General features: G+C 52.0%; 1 protein-coding gene across 2 annotated transcripts in view; it reads left to right on the forward strand.

Annotated features, from left to right (window-relative positions):
- Positions 1-22,412, forward strand: part of SEMA4B (sema domain, immunoglobulin domain (Ig), transmembrane domain (TM) and short cytoplasmic domain, (semaphorin) 4B) — a 70,003-nt gene that overhangs the window by 44,254 nt on the left and 3,337 nt on the right. Inside the window, exons 2-13 of one of the 2 annotated variants that reach the window (XM_011972936.1) lie at positions 10,766-10,793; positions 13,345-13,508; positions 13,673-13,735; positions 15,729-15,827; positions 16,890-17,001; positions 17,275-17,388; positions 17,522-17,673; positions 19,601-19,782; positions 19,877-20,027; positions 21,006-21,216; positions 21,318-21,433; positions 21,703-21,869. In XM_011972936.1, coding sequence (XP_011828326.1) covers positions 15,813-15,827; positions 16,890-17,001; positions 17,275-17,388; positions 17,522-17,673; positions 19,601-19,782; positions 19,877-20,027; positions 21,006-21,216; positions 21,318-21,433; positions 21,703-21,869 — 1,220 coding nt within the window. In that variant the 5' untranslated portion in view covers positions 10,766-10,793; positions 13,345-13,508; positions 13,673-13,735; positions 15,729-15,812. The remainder of the gene's footprint in view (positions 1-10,765; positions 10,794-13,344; positions 13,509-13,672; positions 13,736-15,728; positions 15,828-16,889; positions 17,002-17,274; positions 17,389-17,521; positions 17,674-19,600; positions 19,783-19,876; positions 20,028-21,005; positions 21,217-21,317; positions 21,434-21,702; positions 21,870-22,412) is intronic. The other variant, XM_011972935.1, reaches the window with a different exon arrangement.

Below are 22,412 nucleotides of genomic sequence, written 5' to 3' on the forward strand. Positions count from 1 at the left end.
TCCACTTATGTCCTTGGGAAAGCTGGGCTAGCTCATGGGACCGTGTCAAAAGACAGTAGGTTTCATGTCCAACTCTGGAACTGGATGGTACAATGACAGGGTAGCTAGAAGGCAAAACTGGAGAGCAGTAGGGGAATCGAGGGGACCTGCTTCCCGAGGAGCAGCTAGAATACTTGGTTATTATTACCCATGCAGCTGCAGGACCTGGCCCACTTCTACAAGCCTGTGACTGTTCTCAGACTTCTGTCACACGCCAGCATTCACCTGTCAGGGCTGCTGTAGGCGGGCTTGCATTTTGTGCATTGTACCAAGGTGCCCAGCTGAGGGCTGAGAGGACCTGAAATGCAGTCCACACTCAGCTCTCCAACCTGGGAATCCTGGAGCAAAAGACCCCTTCTGCTATGTTCTTGGGGCTAGGTCTGCCCAGAGTGGCCCATTTTTCCAGTCCCACCAAAGCCCTGGAATAGTGTAGGGGCACCCAGCTACCTGAACTTGTGAGCACGTATCTAGACTCGACTGAGTTGCCACTATACCCTGGAGTGCCCCCTCTCTGGGCTTCCTCCTGGCCCTCATACCCACCTCCCACTCTTACCTACGTGCAGGTCCTAGGACTGGCTGGGGGTCCGGGAGGGGAATGCCCTGGTAACTGAAGAGGCTCACCCTTGAGTGTGGCCTAAGGCGGTTTCCTGCCTCATCCCAGGGGTCTCATTAGATGTTCCTGGCAGTGTGCCCATCCTGGGCAGGCTCGTGGTGACCATCGGATGCCGGGTCCAGGGCCCTAGTGCCCTCCCTCACATGCATCTTAGGAAAAAGGGTCATGGAACTGGAGATTACGCACCTCCCTTTCCTCCTGCTACTCACTCCTCTACTGAATTCCCAGCCACACCCCATAAGGACCCAGATGCCTAGGGACAGTGGGGCTATGTCTGTGGTTTAAAACAAAATCCCTTGAAGTGGAGCGTCCAGCTTGCCCTGCATCTGGGGTCCTTCATAGGGAACCCTAATTATTGTTGATGAACAGCACATTCCTGGGGTGCTTAAGATGCAGGGGGCCAATTTGTGGCCTTGCCCAGTGGCCAGTAGTGGGAGGAGGATGGGGAGACAGCCACTACGGGCTCCACAGTCAGCTGGAAGTCTCTGAAAGGAATGCTTCAAAGAAGCGTGTGGAATTTGGGTTCTCTTGTGTTGGAACTACCATGCAGAGCTCCATGACCAAAGCCTCGGTCAGGAGCAGGAGTGGTGCTGAGTAGAAGCAATGGCACCCAGTGCCTCCCAGCCTGGCCATGTGGGGAGAAACAAAACACACCCGCTCCCATGGTCCTCCAAAGTCTTATTGGGCCACCTTATTTGGACACTTAAAGGGAATTATTATTATTACTATTTTGAGACAGAGTTTCACTCTGTCTCCCAGGCTGGAGTGTAGTGGCGCCATCTCGGCTCACTGCAGCCTCTACCTCCAAGGTTCAAGTGATTCTCCTGCCTCAGCCTCTGGAGCAACTGAGACTACAGGTGCCTGCCACCATGCCTAGCTAATTTTTGTATTTTTGTAGATATGGAATTTCACCATGTTGCCAGGCTGGTCTCGAACTCCTGACCTTAGGTAATCTGCCCATCTTGGCCTCCCAAAGTGCTGGGATTACAGGCATGAACCACCATGCCCAGCCTTAAAGGGAGTTATTAATTCCCTCCTGCCCCAGAAGTGCCAGGCGGGAAAGCTCTGGATGCAGTAGTTCTGAAGCAGATTGGACAGAAATCTGTAGGCCTGTAAACTGCCGTCAACAAAACCCCATTGAGCAGAGAGAATGGGGCATTTGGCACAAATCAGCTGCTTGCCCTCTGGCCCTGGAGGAGGCAGCCAGGGTCAAGGCTGCCCTGGGAAGCCTTGATGCTGGTCGCTTGTTGAGCCCTCACCCCGGTTACTGGCTTCCCTCCTTGACATGGTCTCAACTGGACATGAACCTTTGTCTCCAGCTCTGTCCTCTGGGCCGGCATCTCTCTGGTTCTGCAGAGGCAAGTGGAAGGCGCTCTAACTGTGGATGCTCAGAGCCTGGCTTTATAAAGTAGCTTGCCACCCTTACTAACTGCACAACCTGGGGCACGCTCCCAGCCTTCTCCAGGCCCATTTTCACATTAGCAAGATAGGAATAATGGCCATCTTCACAGTGTTCTGAGAGGATTACATGAAATAATGTATGTAAAGTGTTTGGCGTGGTGCCTGGCACGTGCTGCGTCCATGGTAAAAAGGTAGCTTCTGCTCTGTTGTGTTAGAAATCCCCTGCCAGCCTTGCTTGGTGAGGTTATTTGCATCCATTTTGGTGCACACTGGTGGTATGCAGTCCCTCTGCTAGGTGCCACGCCTGTCGGGCTTAGCGCCTGCCCTGGTAGAAAAGACAAAGCAAGGCCCCCAGGGACGGATTGGAGGTCATTATCAGGGGTTCTGCTTAATTATAGCCCAGTTATTAAGTGCTCCTGATTCAGCCTTTTCAAAGTCCTCCTTTGCCTGAAGAACCTCTTCTGCATGGGGCTGGACCATGCCTCTCCCTACCTGCCCCTCACTGGTTCTGCTCTGCCTTCTGCACAACCCACATCCAGCTGGTGTTGAAATACCTATTTGCCAACCCAGGAAAGCTGTAAACTTGCACAACTTTTGGGGCACATCTGGATATACCAGCATGTTCATCCTCTAGGCAAGAGACAGAGGGTGGCACAAGGCCTGGAGAAAAGGCTAGACTTGGGTCATGTCATCAATCACTCCTTCCTTTATCTTCTTAGAGCCTGTTGCCTCTCAGTCCACCCCCATGGGTGCTCAGGCTGGCACAGGACTCAGGGGACCTATGATGTGGCCCTCCCTGGGGATCAGGGGGAAGAGGAACAACACAACGTGAGACTCCTGTGGTCGAGGCCCGCCTTCCCTCAGATTAGCTTTTTGGGAAATCTGCTCCCTTGGACTGCATTCTCTATGTTTTTCCCCAGCTGGTCTCCCTGCCCCTCCTCTTTACATTCTGTCCTCCGTGTGCTGGGAGCAGGACAGCTATCCTGTCTGTAAGATAAGATAATTAAAAGCCTGATGGCTCTTTCCCTGCTGCCACCAAGTTGTGCAGAGACGGAGGCTCAGGCTTGGGTGCATTCACGATTCTGCTTCACCTGTAACCCGCTGCCATGGCCGAGGAAGGCATTGCTGCTGGAGGTGTAATGGACATTAATACTGCTTTACAAAAGGTACTAAAGACAGCCTCATCCACAATGGCCTAGCACATGGAATTCGCGAAGCTGCCAAAGCCTTAGACAAGCGCGAAGCCCATCTTTGTGTGCTTGTATCCAACTGTGATGAGACTGTGTATGTCAAGTTGGCGGAGGCCCTTTGTACTGAGCACCAAATCAACCTAATTAAGGTTGATGACAACAAAAAAAGGGGGGAATGGGTAGGCCTCTGTCAAATTGACAGAGAGGGGAAACCCCATAAAGTGATCGGTTGCAGTTGTATAGTAGTTAAGGACTGTGGCAAGGAGTCTCAGGCCATGGATGTCATTGGAGAGCACTTCAAATGCAAGAAATGAAGAAAACATCTTTGACTTACCAAAAAAAAAAAAAGCCTGGTGCCCACACTGGCTCTATACTTGTTAGCTCACCATCGACCCTCTTCTGGGCACTGAACACTGGAACACTAGGGCCTGGCTCCTGCCCTGTGGCAGAGATAGTCACAGAAGAGTAGAGTGACTACAGAGTGATACACAGAGGTGGAGTGTTTTGTCCAACTGCTAGAGTTCTGCCTCTCAGGCCTGTGATCTGACCTGTTGTGCATGGAAGCTCTATTCTGCACTCCTGGATCCATCTGGAAGCCCATCCTGTAGTCTAACAGGCTTCAGAGAGGTGGGGGGCCTGTGGTGAGGGAGTTTCAGTGGGATGGTAGGTAGGAGACAGAAGCCATCATTTTACCATACTCCTAAAGAGAAGCCAAATTAGCCTACTTGTGTCCTCTTTTTTTGGCACCTTTTGGCCCATCCTCTAGGAAGGGGGCCAACAGGAAGAGCAAAGAAAAGCAGCCATTGCGGTGCACACACTGTGTGCCAGGCACTGCTCTTGGATATAGAAGTGTATTGCTTTATCTCATGCAGATGAGGAAACCAAAGCTCAGTGAAGCTAACTCATTACCAAGGTCATGCAGCTATAGAAGAGTTTGGGACCAAGCCTTGGGCCACAGTTCTCGATTCAGCAACCACATTCTTTCCATTAGAACAGCTGCCTCCTGCTTCACCTGTGAATCGTACAAAAGCAGCAAGATGACCCGCCTCAGCCCTTGAATAATTGCAGGTTATATATTTCCATCTGGTAAAGAAATCTGTTGAGGTTAGTCTAGACGGGGCAAGGGATCCAGCCGAGGACCCTGGTGGCATGGCATGGCATGGCCATGGTTGGAAATAGGCAGAGCTGGCAGACTTGGTCAGGAATGTGGCACACAGGAGACTGGGGCACATGTCTCAGACAGAAGTTTGCAGACTGAGGGGTAGTGGACCACAGCCAGCCTGGGGATATATTTTGTTTCACTTCCAAGCTCTTTAGAAAAATTTTAATTAGGCCAGGTGCGGTAACTCACGCCTGTAATCCCAGCACTTTTGGAGGGTGGATCACCTGAGGTCAGGAGTTCGAGACCAGCCTGGCCAACATGGTGAAACCCCATCTCTACTAAAAATAGAAAAATTAGCTGGGCATAGTGGCGGGCACCTGTAATCCCAGCTACTCAGGAGGCTAAGGGAGGAGAATTGCTTGAACCTGGGAGACAGGGGTTGCAGTGAGCCGAGATTGTGCCATTGTACTCCAGCCTGGGCTACAAGAGCAAAACTCCGTCTCAAAAAAAAAAAAAAGAGAAAAATTTTAATTAGTTGCTAATATTTAAAACTTAGGAAACTCCTAAGTCGAACTCCTGTCGGCTGTTATACTTCTATGTGTTCAGTGCTTTTGGGAGGGGTCAGAGTGGAAGCAGTGCTTCTCAGACACAATTTTGTGAGTATGAAGCTTCAGGACCTCCACATTCCCCCATTTTTATCTGGGGCCCCTCTCTGGGCTGGAGCATTCTCACTGGGACTGTGTCATTCATTTGTTCAGTCAACAAACGTTTATGGAACAACTGCTGGGAGCCCGCCTGACCAGTTGATACAAACATGAATAAGACATGGTCTTGATCTTGAAGGTGCTCTCAACTTGGTGGAAAACAGAGCACAAAGGCCGGGCATAGTGGCTCATGCCTGGGATTACATCTCTACTAAAAAAAATAAAATAAAATAAAAAACAAACAAAAATTAGCCAGGCATGACGGTGGGTGCCTGTAATTCCGGCTATTTGGGAGGCTGAGGCTGAGGTGGAAGAATTGCTTGAACCCAGGAGGCGGAGGTTGCAGTGAGCCAAGATCATGCCATTGCAATCCAGCCTGGGCGACAGAGCAAGACTGTCTTAAAAAAGAAGAAAGAAAGAGCACAGATAGACCATCAGACCATCATCATCATCATCAAACATCAAACATTGCCATCTTCAGACAGTGTCACCAGTGCCCTGCAAGACATGTGAACAGGAAGTGATGGGCATACGGAGAAGGGCCCTTGCCCAGCTGGGGATTCAGGAAGGCCTCCTGGAGGAGGTGGAACTGAGCTGAGTCTCAAAGGATGAGTGTGAGTTAGTCAAAAGGAAAGCCTTCTGGGCGGAGGGGACTTCCTGAACAGACCGGAGATGAGAAATGGGCCCTTGACTTGCAGTTCCATGTCACTTGGTTGAACCAGGAGGTGGGTGGGTGGCAAAGGCTGGCAAGTTAGGAGCTCAGACAACGGGGCGCTATTGAAGTTTTCAGGCAGAACAGTGACGGCTCCCAGAGAGCCCTCTGGCTGCAGGATAGCAGCTGGCCTGGAGGTGGGAGGCTGGTTGAGAGGCTGCTGTGGTGGTGGCCTGGGTGAGAGAGGATGGTGCCTGGCTCAGGACTGTGGTAGTGGGGATGGTAAGGGGAATGGACTTGGAAAATATTGAGAGAAAATTGGCAGGATTTGATTATAGACTGGACTTAGGAGGGAGAGGGAGAAGGATGGTGAGACACCCAGGTGAGTGGTGCCACACACAGACACAAAATCCCAAGCCAGGGAGTGGGACTGGAACGGGGCAGTGAGGTGGTGGGAAGCACCCACAGAGGCCCTCCTGTGCTGTGGGGTCTGGTGTATTAGAGAAGGATCTGCACTTGGATGAAGAGATTTGGGGATCGCCAGCATCCGCATCATCGACGTGTTGAGCATGGACCCAGGAGCTTGAATGGAGTAAAGGGAGCAGGGCCAAGAGCGGACGGACCCAGAGAGTAAGAACATTCAGGAGCAAAGCCTGAGGCGGGAGGGTGGTCAGCGACACAGACTCTGCAGCCAGGTGGCCCAGGGTCAAATGGCATCCCCACCACTCCTCCCAGGGCTGACTCACACCTGAAACGGAGGTAATAACCCACAGCAGCCTTGTGAGGATGGCACGACTTAATCCATTTAAAGGGCTGAGGAGGTGCTTACATACTTTAGCTCTTTGAGGGCTGGAGACCCAGAAGGTGTGTGAAGGGGACACGGGGTGATGCTTGGGACTGGGGGCACAGACACCTAGAGGATGGGGTGGCATCACCCGTGTCTGGGGTCTGGCAGCAAGGCGATCCCTGGGCTCTTGGCAGGGCTGTCCCTGCTGAGCGTGGGGCTGGCTGAGGCCCAACTTCTGTGGAGGCGTGAGTGGAAGGTGAGAGGCAGGGATGGCATGGGGTGGCTGTTCTCTTTGGGAGCTTGTCTAAGGCAGGTGGAGGGAGGCACAAAAGTTTCTAGAATGGACATTGGAACAAAAACTGCTTTCTGAGAGGTAGAGTTGGTCACATAGGATTTGGTCTCTGAGGAGATGGGGGCGGGAAGTTGAGGTTGTTTATGCCTGATGACCCCGATTTCCTTGGAAGAAGTGGAGACATCTACAAAGGCAGGAAGGCAGACCCAGGGCAGAGGCCCTAGGAGCGGAGTTGTTAGTGGGGAGCCAGCCCCTGAGCAGAGAGATTGAGCTGGCCCTGGGTAGGCCTGTGAGCAGGCAAGCGGCAGGCAGGCTCCTAAGGTGATAGCAGTGGTGTGTGCAGCCGTGGCACAGGCCCTAGGTTGGGGCTGGGACTGCCTGGGGGTTCCGGCAGAGGCTCTTGGTCTGCCCACTTGGAGCTGTAGCAGTGGCTTTCCAGGACATGCCCCAGGAGCACAGATGCTGTGAGGCCGGGTTGCCTTGCCCTCGTTACCACTTTCTTGGTGACCTCAGTCCATGGGAGGACCCTTGGCACACAACATCCCCAACGAGGGACTTGACTCTGGCACTGGGCTGGTGTCAGCAGAATGTGGCCCCCTCCTCCACGCTCCATGAGGAAGAGGTGGCTGCCCTGCCCAGCACGGGCCGGGCCGTGTGGAGGAAGGAAGTGCACCCAGGTTGGCTGTGTGTCCCAGTTTCCTGCTGACTGCGCCCCGTCAGCACTCCTGCCCTGAAGGTGGGGCTGCTGCTGGGATAAGTGGGTCCAAGGTTCTGGTGACTTAAGTTGTGACATCCCTGGGGACGAAGGGCTACAACAGTCTTTCAGGAGGCTCTCTGGGGACTTGTCCCACCCAGACCCCTCTCTGAGAGTGGGGGAGGCCACTGGCTGCCTCCTTGCATTGGAGGCCCCTTCCCCACCGACTCCACAGGGAAACTGGTGTTTTCTGGCCTGATCATGCTGGGGCCTGTAGCGGGTGGGATGTTAGGGCCAGGTCAGCGTCTTGCTGCGTGCCCGGAGCCACAGTAGAGAGAAAGGTGGGGTGGGGCTCTGAGTCACAGCGCTGCTACAACTCGCTGGCTGGCCTGGGGTGGGGACTGCCCAGGGTGGGGATGGTGCTGAGCCCTATTCCTGTCTAACGCCAGAGAGCTCCAGGCTTCCGGCTGAGTCACAGGGAAGGAGGACCCTTACATGGGGCTGGGGGCTGAGTATTCCCACATCACTTCCTACTCAGAGCCCCACTTCCTGGGGTGGGGAGTGGGGACCCTGCAGGTCTTATGTGCCCACTCCATATGCTGTCTCCCTCCAGGGAGGGACACGGCAGCCCCAGACCAGCCCCATTCTGCCTTCTTGAAGGATGATCTGCCTAGTGGGATGCATTGGCCCTGGAGAAGCCCCTGGCTGAAGCCTGTTGGGGTGGAGGGAGAGGGTTCATCTTGAGTGGGAAAACTGGCTGTAGCCTCGGCATGTCCTGCTTTCTTCATACTGGACTAACCCACTGGATAGGTGGATTTGGAGGATGTCCGAGCAGCACAGGCAGCCCAGGACAGCGAGCGAGACGCTCTTTGGCACAATGGAGAGCATAAAAGCTAAGACTGACCCCAAGGTGCACCAGTCCCTCGCAGGAAGTAAAGTGCAGAAACACCCCCTTCCCGTCACCCCTGCACAAAGAGCACCTAGGAGTGAATGCGCAGGCGTGGACAAGCCCTGCGGTACCATGTACACACACACACACACACACACACACACACACACACACGCACACCACAGGCAAGCTTAGGCAGGGCCCTGCACAGATGTCTGCAGTCACTCTGGAGGTGACCCAAGCACCTGGGCCCTTAGACAGTAACACCACTCACACTGAGCACATACCAGCTCGCACCCACAACATGAGCCTGTGCCACACAGGTCTCTGTTTCTGAGCTGATGCTCTCTGGCTTTGGCCTTGACACCCTCATATGACCAGGTGTGTGCCTAAGTTAGAATCTCCCAGGCTAAGTTCGTGAACCCCGTGGATGAGGGAGGCCCAGCTCCCCCGAGGAGCCCTGCCCCTCTGGCAGCTCTCACCAGGCTGGATTTTCCTGCGGGGTTTTTGGATTTTGTTTTTGAGTCACTCATTGAGTGTTGGTCGTGTGCCAGACACCATGCCACGCTGCGAACCATATGCAACGTTGTTTTGAGCAAAGCTGTCTCAGTAAATGTGGGTTATTACGTATATTATTATTTACATACGTAATCTAATTTTTTCTAATAACAACCCCATGAGGCAAAGTGTTATTATTTTCCCCATTTTACAGATAAGGAAAATGGGGCTTTGAGAGGTTAAGTGGCGTGTCCTGGTGGCACACAGCTAGTAAGTAGTAGAGGATGGCTTTGAACCCAGGTCTCTAACTCTACTCTGCACACCATGGCTTTCAGTCTGAGTCTCAGGGCAGAGAGAGGAGGGCAAGTATGGAAGGGAAGCCCCAGAAGGAGAAAGCCTGGTTAAGGGGCCCTTCACCCGCCTCTCCAAGGCACATTCCACTTTCTGTCCCTTTGTCATTCCATTCACTCTACTCCCCGCATGGCTAGAGGGCTGGAGGCCTGGGCTGAGCCAGGGGCTGGCTGGTCTGTAGGGCTGCACTCTGTCTATAGTGCCCGAGGCAGGTTTCCACCCCTTCTCCCAGTCGTAAGTGGGGTTGAGCTGCCACCTGGGACTGAGGCTTATCTCTGATCCTTGGCATTTCTGTGTCTGGACAGATTCCAAGGGCGGTCTGCTGCCCAGACTTACAGGGCCCGCCCAGGTGGCTCTTCTGCAGGTAGATAAGCATGGGCAACCAGCTTATCTGAACCAGCCCTCGTTTCCAGGTAACTCTGGAAAAATCCAAAAGATGAGGAGGGACCACAGTGTCTGTTTGTCCTGGTCTCACTCCTCATGAGACTCCTGTGATCTTTATATGTCTCATTCCTCCTGTGACATGTATGAGAATGTACAGCTCAGTGAAATGATGTCTCTGCTGCCTGACAGAAGTGCCTACTTGAGGGCCGGGTGCAGTGGCTCAGCCACCTGACCCCCGTCTTCCTGTTGACTAGTGTCACCCCCACCCGAGGGCTTCCTTCCTCATTTGCTGCCAGGTGTAAAGCTGAGCTTCAGCTGGGCGCAGTGGCTCACACCCATAATCCTAGCATTTTGGGAGGCTAAGGCGGGCAGATCACCTGAAATCACGAGACCAGCCTGGCCAACATGGTGAAATCCTGTCTTTACTAAAAATTAGCCAGGCATGGTGGTGGGCACCTGTAATCCCAGCTCCTTGGGAGCCTGAGGCAGGAGAATCGCTTGAACCTGAGAAGTGCAGGTTACACCATTGCACTCCAGCCTGGGCAACAAGAACGAAACTCCATCTCAAAAAAAAAAAGAGGCTGAGCTGCTGGGCATGGTGGCTCATGTCTGTAATTCCAGCAATTTGGGAGGCCGAGGCAGGCGGATCACCTGAGGTCAGGAGTTCGAGACTAGCCTGACCAACATGGAGAAACCCCGTCTCTACTAAAAATACAAAATTTGCCGGGCATGGTGACACATGCCTGAAATCCCAGCTACTCGGGAGGCTGAGGCAGGAGAATCACTTGAACCTGGGAGGTGGAGGTTGCGGTGAGTCAAGATCGTGCCACTGTACTCCAGCCTGGGCAACAACAGCAAAACTCCGAATCAAAAAAAACAAAAAAAGGATGAGCTTCCCGCAAACGGCTGCTATGTGTGCCCCCTTATGGACATTGAGGATGGAGTAGCTTCATTTCCCATTTTTCTTTGGCCACCAGGAGGCCCAGCACTAAAGGCGCAGCCCTTCTCTACCAGCTGTGTGCAGACTCAATGACCTACTTATGTGAAGTTTTACTTCCTTGCTGGTTGAGATGTTTTTCTTCAGATTTGGGTTTTCTCTGCTCCTGATTTTAATGTTTATATTTCACTACTTTCTTTTCTTCATGTCTCCTTACCCTTTATGGAACCAGGCTGGGGGTATGTAAAAACACTCCACAGGTAAACACACATGAAGTCATCTTCACAGCTGCTTGGTTGGGCATGTTGCACTTTTTGCTTCCTCAGCTTCTGTTTGTGTGGTCATAACCCACTGGTCAGCTACAACGTGCCTGAGGTTGGTCAGGGTGCTGCTCTTTACTTGTTTTTCTGTTATCATCAGCTGCTTAGAATTTTAAAAATAATTTCTCTCCAAACCAATTAGTTACCCAAAGCATAAACAGTACCCTGGTGGATAAGTGTGTGTGTTTCTTTTTTTTTTTTTCTCTGATTTATATATTTCACATCATATAAGGATAACCTGCTCATTATAGAATCTAAAAATGATAACAAGTAAAAAAGAAAAGAATGCTACCTATAGTTCTCCCAGGGAGCCCATGGTTTAGTATTTTGTGATACATCCTTCTGGATTTTTTTTCCTAAGCTTATATTTTTCCCACAAAAAATAGAATTTGACCATATATACTATAAATATAACCTTAATTTTCACTTAGTGGTAGATAATTTATCTCTTTCCTTGTTGTTATTCTGCAAAAACAAAAGATATTTAAAATGTGTACCAAGGTCTGGGCGCAGTGGCCCACACCTGTAATCCCAGCACTTTGGGAGGCTAAGGCGGGCGGATTGCTTGAAGCCGGGAGTTCAAGACCAGCCTGGCCAACATGGCAAAACCCTGTCTCTACTAAAAATACAAAAATTAGCCGGGCATAGTGGCACATGGCTGCAATCCCAGCTACTCAGGAGGCTGGGGCAGGAGAATTGTTTGAACCTGGAAGGCAGAGGTTGCAGTGAGCTGAGATCACGCCACTGCACTCCAGCCTGGGCAACAGAGTGAGAGTCAGTCTCAAAAACTAAATAAAATTTTTTATCAAGGATACATGCACGTATATATATATATCAAGGATATATATATACACATCAAGGATACATGCATGTATATATATATATTTTTAATATATATATATTGTATAGAAAGGCTTATTATAATAAGCAAAAACATGTGTCCTCCCCTGCCCCAGGCCAATTTAAAAGGGACTTTTAATCATTTAGGGTTCTTAGGGTTCTTGTTCTACCATTATTTCCTCCATTTTTTTTTTTTCTTTTTGAGTTGGAGTTTCACTCTTGTTGTCCAGGCTAGAGTGCAATGGCGCAATCTCGGCCCACCCCAACTTCTGCATCCCAGGTTCAAGCGATTCTCCTGCCTCAGCCTCCCGAGTAGCTGGGACTACAGGCATGTACTACCACGCCTTGCTAATTTTATATTTTTAGTAGAGACGGGCTCCATGTTGGTCAGGCTCGTCTCAAACTCCCGACCTCAGGTGATCCACCTGCCTCAGCGTCCCAAAGTGCTGGGATTATAGGCGTGAGCCACCGCGCCCGGCCCATTTCCTCCACATTTTTAAGTAAAATACTTATACCACTATTTCTTGGTTTATTTGACTTCCTGACTTTCTCTCACTTACATCTCCCTTCCCTTCCTCCCTGCAACATATTCTGTCACCGTACTGTATTCACTTCCTTTATTTGGTTACCTTTGCAATATAAAACAGTACTCTTGACCTGTATTTATTATTCCATTAGCCATTGGCAGCAGCTTGTGACAACCCTGCTGCCATATTATGATGTCTGTCTGTCGTCAGTTCTGGTTTCTGAGGTCAAAATTGAAAACACTCCCATTCTGTGTAATAACCATCAGTCTCAAAGTTAAAGACCACTGCTTTTTTGGGAGGCTGACATGGGCAGATCACTTGAGTTCAGGAGTTCGAGACCAGCCTGGCCAACATGGTGAAACCCCATGTCTACTAAAAATACAAAAATTAGCTGGGTGTGATGGTGCATGCATGCCTGTAATCCCAGCTACTGGGGAGGCTGAGGTGGAAGAATCGCTTGAACCTGGGAGGTGGAGGTTGCAGTGAGCCAAGATCATACCACTGCGCTCCGGCCTGGGTGACAGAGCGAGACTTCGTCTCAAAAAAAAAACCAGTGCTCAACATTTGCATTACTCTGTCAATGCAAATCACATTCGCTGCAAGGCCCACTTACATTTTCTTCTCTTTGGGTCTAATGTTACTCAAAGGAAAGTGTTAAATGTATTTTCCTTTCTTAATATTCTATTATGTGCTCAAAACTCATCACTTTATATTTTAGTTTGCTTGATATTTTGATCATGCCTTTCTTGCTTGTTTTTCTGGAGCTTCTAATACATCCTTTTTTTCCCCCCAACTGTGTAGTATTCAGTTGGATTGGGGCATCATAATTGATTTTGGCAAAGTCCCCTCTGGTTGGACTGACTCTTAGGTTTCCAGTTTTTTATTAATGTGAAGGGTACCGTAGTAAGTATTCTCATACATACATCTCTACATTGTTTCTTATGCAATGTTTGAGAGTCCAGGAATGGTGCTCGCCCATCCAACCTGATCCCCCTGCCCGCAGCCCCTTGCTACCCTTTGTCTTGCTGATTACCTTCCTTTAAATCAGTCCATCTAGAGGTTGGTGTTAAGAGGCTTCCTGTGGGAGGGGTGGCCCCAAATAATATCCATCTTCCTCTCCCCAGGCTCTGAAGAGCGGCCATTCCTTAGATTCGAAGCCGAAAACATCTCCAACTACACGGCCCTTCTGCTGAGCAGGGATGGCAGGACCCTGTACGTGGGTGCTCGAGAGGCCCTCTTTGCACTCAATAGCAACCTCAGCTTCCTGCCAGGCGGGGAGTACCAAGAGGTGAGAGATGTTGCCTGGAGCTGGCTAGGCTGGGCAGAGGACCACAGAAGGAAGATGGACTGGAAGCTTGACCTTCTGGGTCTGAGGATGATGCTGATGGGAGAGGAGGGAGGCTCAGCAAACCCTCCATTTTGTCCACTACCTTCCCCTTTCTCATTCCCTAGCTGCTCTGGAGTGCAGACGCAGAGAAGAAACAGCAGTGCAGCTTCAAGGGCAAGGACCCACAGGTGAGCCCGCACCTGGAAGGGAGCTGAGCTGCAGGAGGGATGGAGGGTGGTAGTCTTCCATCCAGGCCGGAGGCGGGAGGTGGGAGCAGATACAGCCAGGTAGGGTGGAAAGGGCTTAAGCTTCTGAGATGGCCAGGCCTGGGTTTGAATCCCAGCACTACACTTACATCTCTACAACCTTTGACAAGTAGATTCACCTCTCTGAGTCTTAATGGGCCCACCTGTAAAATGGGGATAATGATCCGGTCTCACTGGGCTTACAGTGAGGATTCAGGAAGCTAATAGGTGTAAGGCACCTGGCTTATAGACACAAGGACTAACAAGTCAGCTTCCAGCATGAACAGGGATTGGGTAGGTTGAGAGTTGTGTCCCTCTGCAAATGATTCCTGATATAGCACATCTGACAGATTCTGATGTGGTTTTGGCCAAAGCACAGGATGAAATCTGGTTCAACCCAGGTTCTCCTGGAGGACTCATCATCATCCCTAGAGGCCTCCTGCTCCTGCTCCTAAGTGCAGCAGGTGCTGGGTAAGGTGAGGGCAAAAGAGTGCCGGACTTGGGATCAAGACACAGGTTCAAATCCTGGCTGCCATTCTGTTATTCAGTTAACATTGATTAAGCACCCACTCTGTGTCCATGTACTTGCAGGTACTGGAGATTTAATTGTGAAAAAGCAGGCTTGGTGCGGTGGCTCACACCTGTAATCCCAGCACTTTGGGAGGCCGAGGCAGGTGGATCACAACGTCTCCATCTCACGGTCTCCTGAGTGGTCTCAGGAGTTCGAGACCAGCCTGGCCAACATAGTGAAACCCTATCTCTACTAAAAATACAAAAACATTAGCCAGGCATGGTGTTGGGCACCTGTGTAGCCCCAGCTACCTGGGAGGCTGAAGCAGGAGAATTGCTTGAACCTGGGAGGCAGAGGTTGCAGTGAGCCGAGATCACACCACTGCACTCCAGCCTGGGTGACAGAGTGAGACTGTGTTTCAAAAAAAGAAAAAAGAAAGAAAAAGAAAAAGTAGTCAGTTTACAAATGTTATTGGTAGGATGGAATAAGGTGGTCAGGTTACATTTTGTTAAAAAAGTGACATTTGAGCCAAGATCAGCAGAGGGTGAGGAGCCGACCATGGCATATCTGGAGGAGGGACAGGACTTTTGATTTCACTCTGAGGGAGGTATTTGGGAGGCCAGGGGAGGGCTGAGCAGAGATGTGACTGGTCTCACCTGTGTACTAAGAGGGTCATTCTGGCTACTGTGGTAGAGTAGCCTCCATGGGGAAGGACAGGAGGAGGGAGAGCAGTGAGGAGCGAGTGATGGTGGTGGCTCGGACCAGTGAGAAATGCTCAGATTCCAGATGCATTTTGAAGATGGAGCCACCAGGATTTCTGGGTGGGAAATTATGGGGTATGACTAACAAGAAGTGTCAAGGCTGATTGGGGTTAGGGCCTCAGTGACTGAAAAGACAGAATTAATGAAAGTGGCAAGATCTCAGGGGGAAGCATGTGTTTTAGGGAGGACCAGAAGCTTGGTTGTAGGTGCCAGTTAGACACCCCATTGAAGGTGATGCATGAATCTGGGGTTCAGGATTCAGGGCTGAGCATTCCTCCTGCTCTGGGCTGTGGCTTCATCAGCTTCCCGCCTGGTTGGGAGGGGCCTGTAGTTTTCAAGGCTTTCAGAAGCCTATGGCTTCTGAAGAGGACGTTCCTGGGGGCCAGTACAATTCAAGGGGGTAGGATTCTGTGCCCTCAGCCCTAGGCCGAAGGAAAGTTTGCCAGTCACAAAACTAGCTGAGCCCCAGGACTCCCTGCAGCACACACTATGCATGCTCCACTGTGCCCCAGAAAACCCGTGGGTTCTTTGTTCCTGAACTTGAGTGCCCCATCCCCAGTCCTGGGAGCAGAGGCCGGGCCTGGGTGTGGTAGGGAGGGCTCAGCGGTGCCACCTGGTGGCATGCTTGGGCATGGGCCTGATATCCCCTTACTCCTTCCCCCAGCGTGACTGTCAAAACTACATCAAGATCCTCCTGCCACTCAGCAGCAGTCACCTGTTCACCTGTGGCACAGCAGCCTTCAGCCCCATGTGCACCTACATCGTGAGTGCCCTGTCCTTAGCCCTGAGGCTGGCCTGGGAACTGCCCCTCTTTCTGCCTCAGGGATCCTGTTCTTTAGCATGGACCCCTGGTGAAAGGCAGGGCCCAGAGGGAGGTTTCTGGGTACCACTGGTCTCCAAGAGCCCTGAGGCCCCACACCCTGGCACAAAGCTCAGCCCTGACAGCCATGTCTCCCTGTGCAGGGAGGCATGCAGTCACTCACCCATGAAGATCCTGTCCCACCCAGGCCTTACTGCCCTCTCCTGCTTCTTCCAGCATCTCTCCCTCTCCTTTGCTTGATTCTCTTGTCTTATCTTGTACACCCCCTCCTCAGCACACACCCCTAGCAGAGGGTGGCATTTGATGCTGTGGGTTGCAGCCCAGCTTTGGGGTCAGACATGCCTGGGTTTGAATCACATTGCTGCCCCTTCCAGGCTCACATCATTTTCTTTTTCTTTTTTTTTTTTTTTTTAGATGGAGTCTTGCTCCGTCGTCCAGGCTGGAGTGCAGTGGCGCGATCTCGGCTCCCTGCAAGCTCCGCCTCCTGGGTTCACGCCATTCTCCTGCCTTAGCCTCCTGAGTAGCTGGGACTACAGGCGCCCACCACCGTGCCTGGCTAATTTTTTCTATTTTTTAGTAGAGACAGGGTTTCACAATGTTAGCCAGGATGGTCTTGATCTCCTGACCTCGTGATCTGCCCGCCTCGGCCTCCCAAAGTGCTGGGATTACAGGCGTGAGCCACCACACCCTGCCAGGCTCACATCATTTTCTAAGCCTCACCTCCTCCGCCAGGTGGGTCTGATAACGTGTCCCACATCGGGTCACTGTGAGACAGTGCAGCCCTGTGTCTGGTGAGGCCTCTCTGGAAGCCGACTGTCCGGGTTCAAACCCTTCGGCCCCATGTCCTGGGGGAGCAGGACAGCCTCCCTGACACCTGACCCCTTCTGTCCCGCACACCTCACCTGCCTGTAGAGTTGCTTTTTCCTGCACACCTCTCGCTTTCTCACCAAGCCCACTGCTCATTCCCTGGAGTGCCCCTGAGCCTGTGTGTCCACCCTCCTGCAGAACGTGGAGAACTTCACCCTGGCAAGGGACGAGAAGGGGAATGTCCTCCTGGAAGATGGCAAGGGCCGTTGTCCCTTCGACCCGAATTTCAAGTCCACGGCCCTGGTGGTTGGTGAGTGTTGGGGGCAGGCTGGGTTCATTGAAGTTCCATGTGGGGGCACGCAGGGCCAGAGGGCTAGTTCTGGACAGGCTGGGTTCATGCCATGCTTATTTCCAAGGGCACAGAATGGCCATGGGCTTGCCTTGGGTTTGGTTTTTCCAAGTTCCAGCTTCCTTCTCTGCCCACCACAGGCAAAACGGGCAGTGCTGGGGTCACTCTGGGTCCTGAGCAGGGAGAAGGGGCCGTGCTGAAGAGCCCGTTCCCATGGGAATGTTTTCTTGGCAGATGGCGAGCTCTACACTGGAACAGTCAGCAGCTTCCAAGGGAATGACCCGGCCATCTCCCGGAGCCAAAGCCTTCGCCCCACCAAGACTGAGAGCTCCCTCAACTGGCTGCAAGGTGAAGTCCTCTTGCCACCACGCAAAGGGCAGGGATCCTGTTCACTGGGCCCTAGAAGGGGGCCCTTTCCCCCAGCAGGGCCTGTCTCCAGGATTTCTGGGCTGACTCTGAGCTCCTGACCCGGTCCCTACAGACCCAGCTTTTGTGGCCTCAGCCTACATTCCTGAGAGCCTGGGCAGCTTGCAAGGCGATGATGACAAGATCTACTTTTTCTTCAGCGAGACTGGCCAGGAATTTGAGTTCTTTGAGAACACCATCGTGTCCCGCATTGCCCGCATCTGCAAGGTGAGGGGAATGGGGCGACAGGGTGGCCACCCTAGGGACCTCAAAGGCTCCACAGCTGCAAGATCACCCACATCCATGCATGGCCTTTCCCATCCCCCAGGGGGTACAGCTTGGCTAGCAGCTTTTCTCTCTCACCTTTTAAATTAAAATATCTTACTACTTTTTTTTTCTTTTTCTTTTTAGACAGGACCTTTGCTTTGTCACCCAGGCTGGAGTGCAGTGGCACAATCACGGTTCACTGCAGCCTCGACCTCCTGGGCTCAAGCAATTCTCCTACCTCAGCCTCCCGAGTAGCTGAGACTACAGGTGTGCGCCCACACACCCAGCTAATTTTTGTATTTTTTGTAGAGATGGGATTTTACCATGTTGCCCAGGCTGATCTCAGACTCGGCTCAAATGATCCACCCACGTCGGCTTCCCAAAGTGCTGGGATTATAGGCATGAGCCACTGCACCCAGCCATTTTTTTTTTTTTTTTTTTTTTAAAAAATGTGAAAATAGCCGGGCGTGGTGGCTCACACCTGTAATCCCAGCACTTTGGGAGGCCGAGGTGGGCGGATCACGAGGTCAGGAGTTCGAGACCAGCCTGGCCAACATGGTTAAACTCCATCTCTACTAATAATACAAAAGTTAACTCGGGCCTGGTGGTGTGCACCTGTAATCCCAGCACTTTGGGAGGCCGAGGTGGGCGGATCACGAGGTCAGGAGTTCGAGACCAGCCTGGCCAACATGGTTAAACTCCATCTCTACTAATAATACAAAAGTTAACTGGGTGTGGTGGCACATGTCTGTAATCGTAGCTACTCAGGAGGCTGTGGCAAGAGAATCCCTTGAACCCAGGAGGTGGAGGTTGCAGTGAGCCGAGATTGTGCCATTGCACTCTAGCCTGGGTGACAAAGCAAGACTGTCTCCAAAAAAAAAAAAAAAAGTGAAAATAGAGAACCGTACACACAAAAATCGCTTACAAGATGAAGAGGCACTGTAGCATCAGCTGGAGGGCACAGACCCCAGAGGCCAGCTGCCCAGGTTCAAACCCTGATGGCCTAGGGTCTTGGGCAAGTCCTCACCCCCTCGGTGAACAGTTTCCTTGCCTGTTAAATAGGAATAATAACACTGACCTCAGAGTTGTTATGTGAATTAATTTAATTAATCCACGTAAAGCTCTTAGAAATGTGGTGGGCAGTGACTAAATGTGAACTATTAGTGTTATCACCCTACCACCCCAGCACAAGAAGGAGTCACTGTTAACATTTTAGAATGCCCTCTCCTCATCTTTTTTTTTTCTTTTGGCATATGTGTAACTGTGTATTTATTTATTTATTTTTAATTTATTTTTCCTTTTTGAGACAGGGTCTCACTTTGTCACCCAGTCTGGCATGCAGTAGTGAGATTTCACTGCAACCTCCACTGCCCAGTCTCAAGCAATCCTCTCACCTCAGTGCCTCATGTAGCTGGGACTACCAGCATGCACCACCATGCTCAGCTAATTTTTTTGTATTTTTTAGCAGAGACAGGGTCTCAAACTCCTGAGCTCAAGTGATCCACCCACCTTGGCCTCCCAAAGTGCTGGGATTACAGACATTAATAATATAAGTACAGTCCCGACCTTGTGCTTATATTATTAACTCACTCATGAACATGGCATTAGGCTGTATTGGGGTCCTTTGGCTTCCTTGTTTGCTCAGCAGTGAATCGCAGCCTCCTTTCCATATTTAGGAAGGCTCTGCTTGGTCACGTTAAGGACTATCCTCCTGATGGACGTGTACACTGCCTCCAGGTCTTCTGACTTTAGATGGAAGTTGGTCCTGGCCTTCTTCTGCCCTTCAGTCCTGGTGTCTGGGGTGGGTCCATCAAAGCAGTCCTGTGCCATGCATCCCTGTCATGGCTCAGCGTGTGTCTAAGCCCAGCCCTTCCGCCTCTCCCTCCAGGGCGATGAGGGTGGAGAGCGGGTGCTGCAGCAGCGCTGGACCTCCTTCCTCAAGGCCCAACTGCTGTGCTCACGGCCCGACGATGGCTTCCCCTTCAATGTGCTGCAGGACGTCTTCACCCTGAGCCCCAGCCCCCAGGACTGGCGTGACACCCTTTTCTATGGAGTCTTCACTTCCCAGTGGTAGGGTCCCCAGACGCAGGAGATGGAAGGGTGAAGGGTGGCTGGGGCTGGGGCCCCCAGGGCTCCTGGGTTAATCTGATTATTTCCTCTGCAGGCACAGGGGAACTACAGAAGGCTCTGCCGTCTGTGTCTTCACCATGAAGGACGTGCAGAGGGTCTTCAGTGGCCTCTACAAGGAGGTGAACCGCGAAACGCAGCAGTGGTACACCGTGACCCACCCGGTGCCCACACCCCGGCCTGGAGCGGTGGGTACTGGCTCCCTGTACCCAGAAGGGGTGCTAGGAAGATGTGGGTCCCCACACCATGCTGGAACCAAGGCTGCCTAGCCTCGGGCAGATCACTTGGCTTCTCTGAATCTGTTTTCTCGTCTTTAATATGGGACATAGGCCCAGGCCTGCTTTGTCTACTGGGTTAGAGGTGACTATGAATGTTAGAATGTCTTCAGTTCTGTTTCAGGATACAAGTGTGTCCCCATCAGGGCGCTTGCTGGGGGCTGCTACAATCATCTCTTCACTTGGTCCTCTCCCTTACTCAGCTGCAAGCTGCTTATTTAATTATCAAGTGACTGAATGGGCAAGCTGTGGGGAAATAGTGCTTTCTTCCTCCCTTCTAGCCTAATGGGCTACCCTGAAAGCAGACCTTGAGACAAGGATAGATGTGCCAAATAGTTTATTAGGGAGGTGATGCCAGGAAGCAGCATGAAGGAATAAGAAGGTTGAGAGGAGGAGGGAGGGAAACCAAAAGAGGGTGTGTCAGCGAGCCGTTGTTGCTGTGGGCAGCTGGAGCTGGGTCCCGCTGGAGCCCCTGACAGATGGTGTGGAGCACCTCTCAGAATTTCAGGAAGCCCCAGGTGGGGCAGGAAGGAACTGCCGACTGTGCTGGGGCGCTCTGCCCAGCCAGGGCTTCCTGAGAGCACTGGTGAAGGGTGCGGAGGAGCAGGGAGTGTGGTCCTGGTTCTTGAGGCCCCTGGACATATGAGGCTGGGGTGGTAGGTGGGGAGGAGGCACAGCAAGGAAGCCCTCCAAGCACTCGGTTTCCCCATACCCTGGGCTTTGTCCTTGCTCCCTCAGACGTGCACGCCGGCTCTGTAGAGCACTGCCAGGGATGTACCCTGGCTCCGGGCCGGGGGACAGACACTGCTACTGTCCACTGGGAACCAGGGCCCCCATCCTGCCTGCTGCCCCCAGGTGTGGCTGGCCTCATGCCGCTGCTTTCTCCTCTAGTGCATCACCAACAGTGCCCGGGAAAGGAAGATCAACTCGTCCCTGCAGCTCCCAGACCGTGTGCTGAACTTCCTCAAGGACCACTTCCTGATGGACGGGCAGGTCCGAAGCCGCATGCTGCTGCTGCAGCCCCAGGCTCGCTACCAGCGCGTGGCTGTACACCGCGTCCCTGGCCTGCACCACGCCTACGATGTCCTCTTCCTGGGCACTGGTAAGTGTCTGCAGCCCAGCAGGCTCGGGGAGGGGTGCACGTGACCAGTGGGTCATGAGCGGTGGGGTCCACCCTGGGCCTGAGTCCTGTCCACACCCCAGGTGACGGCTGGCTACACAAGGCGGTGAGCGTGGGCCCCCGGGTGCACATCATTGAGGAGCTGCAGATCTTCTCATCGGGACAGCCTGTGCAGAATCTGCTCCTGGACACCCACAGGGTGAGCAGAATCTGCTCCTGGACATCTTGGCAGGGTGCTTGGAGGGGGTGCCCTCCATGAGCACCAAGCAGTCCCCACCCAGCTTCTCCTCCCTTGCCTCAGCAGGATGGAAAGATACAGGATTCAGTCATGAGCTATTAGAAAGTGGGGTCGCCGGTTACATAGCAGGCCTCTTGGGGGTGGCTCTGGGAGGCATACGAGCTGGGTGGCCATGAGCAATGGCCCTGGCTGCCCGTGCCCGCTTCTCATCCCCATGTCTGGCTGTGCAGGGGCTGCTGTATGCGGCCTCACACTCGGGCGTAGTCCAGGTGCCTGTGGCCAACTGCAGCCTGTACCGGAGCTGTGGGGACTGCCTCCTCGCCCGGGACCCCTACTGTGCTTGGAGCGGCTCCAGCTGCAAGCACGTCAGTCTCTACCAGCCTGAGCAGGCCACCAGGTGAGCATTCCCAAAGGCCCCTTCCCATCTGTCCAGCGCTGCACAGGTGGCTTCAGAGCACCATCCTGGGCCCTCCTCGGGACTGCCACATGGCCTTATTTTGTCCACTGTCTCAGCATAATTATTAATTAGCTCTCCTGCTTCCTCTGAAGTGCAATTCAGACAAGAAGTTATGTGTTTTTCTTGGCTACCTGTGAAATGAGGACATGATTTGGTTATGTATGAAGTACCACAACTTTGAAAAGCCTTGCGGAAAAAATGTGGATTAGCATGTGAACGTGCTTTAGTAATAGTAGGGCTATGAAACAGTCCGTTAACAAACCCAGTAAAAATTGGTTTCAGAATAACCTATTTGGGTCATAAAATGTTCATTTAGAAAATAGGGTTGAACACAAACAAAAACTACCCCTTATCCCACCACCTAGAGAGAATCACAGTGAGATTTTGATATATTATCCTCTCAGATTTTACTACATGTGTGTATAGAAAACAAAAATCCTTTTATTTTGTTTTATTTTATTTTATTTTACTTCATTTCATTTC

Source organism: Mandrillus leucophaeus, unplaced genomic scaffold, assembly GCF_000951045.1.
Source record: "Mandrillus leucophaeus isolate KB7577 unplaced genomic scaffold, Mleu.le_1.0 Scaffold1320, whole genome shotgun sequence".
NCBI lineage: Eukaryota > Metazoa > Chordata > Mammalia > Primates > Cercopithecidae > Mandrillus > Mandrillus leucophaeus.